General features: G+C 42.8%; 1 protein-coding gene across 1 annotated transcript in view; it reads right to left on the bottom strand.

Annotated features, from left to right (window-relative positions):
- Positions 1–5,475, bottom strand: part of ptchd1 (patched domain containing 1) — a gene marked incomplete in the record, with an annotated part of 11,266 nt that overhangs the window by 2,969 nt on the left and 2,822 nt on the right. Inside the window, 1 exon segment of the mRNA XM_035660033.1 lies at positions 4,321–5,035. Coding sequence (XP_035515926.1) covers positions 4,321–5,035 — 715 coding nt within the window.

The following is a 5,475-nucleotide window of genomic DNA, read 5'->3' as shown; positions in this document are numbered from 1 at the left end:
AATGAATGCAGCTTTAAATTACAATTTGTAGTTTTGTTAGAGGGTCTTTGAGGAGGTTTTAATAACATATTTCCCTACTTTAGAGAGAAGCTGTGACAGATCATACAGAACTTAAAGGAGTCATAATATGTCCCCTTTAAGCTAAGCTAGGCTAACTTAAACTTCCACCTTCACAGATACAAAACTCAGGTATTGGTGTTGTGTAACTAAGATGGAAAAAATAGATATCCTGTAAAAGACAATGACATAAAAACTAGTTCATTTCTTATCATCCTTTCCCTAGAATGCTTTGACTGCTCCACACTTGGCTTCAATTTATTCATTTTGTGGAATCACGACGTTGCATAAGGAAGTGTAATAACTCAGCCTGCCTGCTTTTGAGCAGTCCTCTCTGCGTAATGTCACACCTCAATCTTGTCTGAACTGGAAATATGTGAAATGATTGATGTGCCACGCCACGAATATGCAGTTTTCTTGTGACTTTAACAATCCTAGTTGCAAAATTGTAACATTGCAGCAGCAGCAAGACATGGGAATTTAACTTGTACCTAGTTTTAAATACAAATAATAGGTAAATGCAAATATTTTGAGAATAGAACGTTATTTAGTATAATAAGACAGATGTATAGCTTTAAACATCAGCAATACCTTGTAAAAAATAAGGTTTAATGCATTTTTGATTCAATAATAAAAATCAATGTCCATTTAAGGTGAATGCGTGCACCACCAGTCCAATCTCATGTGCATGCACATACATGTTTGTATGTGTGCAGCAGATGGTTTTTAATGGTTTTCTCTTCAGTGGTTACCATGGCACCAGTGAGTCACCACTGGCACACATTACCCCCTTCCTCTCTCTCTCCAGTGACCTCACCATGGCGAAACACTTAACACCTTAGTAGAGGCATAACGTACCGACACTTAAGGCGTGGGTGCAACTGAGAAAGTCTGCAGATCTGGGATGTGTGTGTGTGTGTGGTGGTGGTTTGTTGTGTGTGTGTGTGTGTTGTGTGTGTGTGTGTGTGTGTGTGTGTGTGTTTGAGAGACAGGGAATTAGACAGTGGATGACAGGGAAAGAGGTGGAGGGTTAATGTTGCAGAGAGAAGATGAGAGCCAAAAGAGAGCACTTGGTTTGGATTTTGATATTTACCAGAGCTTGAGTCCGGCTAATGTGCACTCATGGACAAACACCCACACAGACAAGCACAGTCGGGTACAAATACTCGAGAAATTACCCATAAGATAAGGATGTGTCCTTTTGCCAGAACACTTTCAGTCTCTTGATATTGTTGTTGTGTCATAAACAGGATTTCAGTTATTGAAAACTCTCAGTTGGAAGTCCTGGTTGTGGCAAGAGTGGCTGCAGCTCATATTCACACACACAAACATGCAGACATGCAAACACAAGGATACAGTTTCTGTGTATAGTTTGTAATCCCGGTGATACCTCTTTCAATACCAATACCAAAACATTTTTTTAAAATATGAAAATAGAAAAAAATAACCTAAGAAAGCAAACTTCTGAAGTATATATAGTTCATTTGAAAAGTTGTAAAGGAACTAGAATATTATGATTTAAATGATCTGTTTTGGCATCAGAAAATGTTAAGAAGGAATAGTGAAAAATGCTTGTTTTGTCTGAAAAACAGTCCCACAACCCACAATATTAAACTTGAGAGAGAGAGAGAAACAGAGAAAAGCTGAAAATTATTAAATTAGAGACGCTAGAAGTATTTAAAAAATAACCAGAATATTAACCGGACTACAAATCTGGCAATGTTTTTTATGCCAGTTCTCTCTACTGGACAATTTTGACACATTTTTGTCAGTGCTTAAAACGTTTTTGAGGCTCAATGCCACAAAAACCTGGATCTCCATTATTTAAAAATGTTTGAAAATGGAGAATGTTATGAGTAAGTGAATGCACAAATGACTGATATGTGTCCTAAATAAAATAAACCAACATCATCATCATCATCAATTTACCTCCCTTTGAACAGAAACACACCTCTTGTCAAAAATGAGTAAATGTGAGGATATTTATTGTTACTTCCCCCATCAGTACCTCACTTTCGTCTCTCGGAAGTTTATGAGCCTTATGTGAAAACACAGGGTGCAAAATGTTGTCACAAATCCACAATAAAAGAAAACATATTTCTCCCTCTTCCTCCCTTTCATGCTCTTTCTTTCTCGACTGTGTACTCACATGCTTCTTTTTTTCTCCTCACACTTCCTCCCACCTTTTTCTGTCAGCCCACTTGATTCTGAAAAATCCTCCCTGCCTGCCTTCCTTCCCTCTAACTACAGTTTAACTTCATTTTCTGCTGAGAGAATCCTTCTCTCGACCCCCATTTGGAGTGATATTTCATCGAGCCCCCTCTCCGTCTCTATTCCCCTGTCTCTTCTGCTCTCTCTACAGTTATTTTAAGCCTAACAGCAGCCTTTCCTCCTCCACATTACAGAGTAATTATGGTATAGACTACATGTGTGCATGAGTGGTCAGCACATCCTACAGTATTTAGTATGCGTGCAGTGAAGATAAACAGCAACGCCTTCACATATGACAAGCACTTTCATTAAGCTTATAGTTAGTTAAATTCGTATTCAGTGTATTTAAACGTATTTTCTTTCTGTTTGCTGTCTTCATTTTATCACTCTACAAAAAATAAACTAAACATGCAAGCTGCTGCATAATTTGCAGACGCAGTCCCGCTGAACCGCTAAAGCAATCACTGTGGCTTCACGGGCAGAGATGGTTTATTAACCCGCTGTAAGCTGATTTTTGACAAGTTATTTGAGAATAAAAAAACAATTATTTTTGCCTTATGTTAACCAAGATTCAAGTGTATCAGTCCCTCTATAGCACAGCTGCAGTCAGTAGAAGAATTCCTTTCTCATTAAGCTATTTTATTTCCTCTAATAAACTGAAGATGTCCACCCTCCAGATTTGCGGGCTGGCCCCTTGAGGACTTCGGTCATGAGTGTGACGTCAAGTTTACAATATTTCTACGCATTAGGGTTAACGCTCCAAACAAAGTCTGGTGAAGCCTGCATCCCGTATGGATGAGGGATACTGACCTTATTAAAGCCATGGTGTGATCGATCTTCATCGCTTTATAAAATTCCGTTTTTCTGCTATAATTTACATCCATTGAGTCACACTTGGCCACTGACTCAGCTTTTGGTGCCACAGCAATCCCTGGCCTGTTGCCTTACATAAAAATGAATCCACTGAATTTCACACAGTGAGGTACACAGTGCATAATTTAAATGTAGGAAAAAAAAGAGCAGTCTTATTGGCAGGTACCGGGTGAGAAAAAGTCGGATTGGTACGGTTAACGGTCCATACGATGTGTCACCCTAGCCACTTCTGGAAATAAGCGTACCGGCAGACAGCTTGTCCTCAGTTATGTTTGTGGTGTTGCACTGATTTGTACAACAAATAAGAGACGTAATTGCTTTACTTGTGAAGGAGCAGTTGTGTGAAGAAAAAGAAGACAGTTTGAGAGAGAAGTTCAAGTCCTGCCTTATACTTTCTCACCTCAGAACATCTGGTCAGTGAAGTGGTATGAAGTGGGAGTGCTGGTTTAAAAACATTACAAAGAATGTTAGACTGTGGGAGTTGCGCCCCACAATCCCAACGCTGGAAGTGTGTGGGAGGGCGGTGGGTTCTCAGACGCTCTTTAACAATCCAACAAGCACTTAATTTAAAGCATACTGACCCCTTTAAAGTGTCCTTTCATTCAAATAGTCTCAAAGTCAATTTGGACTCTTATAAATGTAAAATAGTGTGAGACCTTCTGGTTCCAGCTTCAGATTTGTTCCAGACTCAAGTTCACGAACCCTAATTTAACAACTTACTTTTCGAAGCCTTTGGATTAAGTTTCTGCCCTCAGTCACAAAATGTCTTGTAGGTACCATCATCCTCCCCCTCAGTAAGTCAAGTTCATGCCCAACCACTTGTCAGTCATTTTGATGATCTGTCTACTTTGAAATGGCTTTCAGCCTGAGGCTGGCATCTGCAAGACCCATCAGAGGTACTGAAAAAGCAGACGGCGAACACAGTCTGTGATATAAAAGCAGAGGCAATGTTCAACGTGGCTCCCACCTGTCATGTGTTACCTTCACTTCTTTGATTTCTTTTATTCATTGTTTTTGACTCCCTGCGTTCAACCACCCTATGTTCTCAAAAAGTGTGAATCCAAAATTTTTTAAAGGCTAGTTCCAAACAGATAGAGGATGAAGACATGGACATACAGAGTTATAAAGACTCAAAAGGTATAATATATCATATATCAAAAGTATTAGTTCTAAACCTACCAAGCATGACGAAAGGGATGCCCAGGTACGTAGAGTTGTAGGTGGCCCCGGTCAGGTTGAGTATTCCAGCAGCAGTGAGGCCTGACAGTGTGATGGACAGCAGAGCCAGCAGTCCCAACCAGGGTTTAGACCTCACACAGTCCCTCATAGAGCAGCAGAGGACAGCCAGCACACTGCACACCCCCAAGCTGGCCAACAGGGGGCGGCGTGCCAGTATCGAAGAGAACTGGAAGTCCGTCCTCAGAGAAGAGGAAGTGGAAGGGTACAGCCCCAACTTTGGGTGCAAGGCCGCAAAGTGCTGTAGCTCAGCACAGAAGGCCTTTTCCCACTGGCTGGCCACCCGGTCCATCAGGCCGCCGCGGGCTTGGAGGTAGTAGGTGAGCTGCAGTGCCCTGGCTGAACGTACACCTTCTCCCTTGGCTCCTGTCCCCGGACCACGCACAGCTCCGCTGGGGCCCCAGCCCTGCACGCCACCAAGCTGGTGGCCGATGTACGCCTGCCGTCCGTCCACCAGCTGGGTGATGGGATACCGCAGGATCGGGGCCGAGCGGTTAGAGGTGCGAGCTGACTGGATCTCCTCCATGGCACGGATGATGTCATCGATGATGCAGATGTTCTTGTCGTCGGGGAGACAGAGGTAGGAGAAGGAGTAGTTGAAGCTGTTGAAGCCTGTTGCCGGGACGGTCACCTGCATCTGGTAGATCCGCCTGTGGAGCTGTGTGCCGAGAAAACACACAAAAACGAGAAGAGAAGTGAGCATTCCAGTGGCCCAATTTAGCTAGAAAAAACTCTGTGGCAGGAGCCAAGGAAAGTTCCATCAAAGTTTTTCAGTGTGCAGCAAAGCAAAACTCACAGCATGTGTGTGTGTGGCTCATTCGCCTACCTTGTGTGCTTTGACTTTCTGGCTGTTTGTTTGCTGAATAAGAGAGAAAGATGTGTGGGGGAGTTTGTGTGTCTTTACTCGACAGAGTAACAATAGTGGTCTCAGAATCCTCCCTCCGTTTCTATGGAGAGAGGACAACAGTGCCAGCATCCACGGTGCTGGTTACTAAGCAACAGGCTTGATGCCAGTCTCTGCCACAGCGAACATGGGCCGAGCTGTCTCCCGCCTCAGAATACTGCATTGACTCCAGAGAGGGAGGGTGTGTGTGTGTG

This window comes from Morone saxatilis, unplaced genomic scaffold (assembly GCF_004916995.1).
Source record: "Morone saxatilis isolate NCDOM2014 unplaced genomic scaffold, NCSU_SB_2.0 Contig0, whole genome shotgun sequence".
Taxonomy (NCBI): domain Eukaryota; kingdom Metazoa; phylum Chordata; class Actinopteri; family Moronidae; genus Morone; species Morone saxatilis.
The sequence above is the reverse complement of the archived record's forward strand: the minus strand, read 5'-3'. Positions and strand labels throughout refer to the sequence as shown.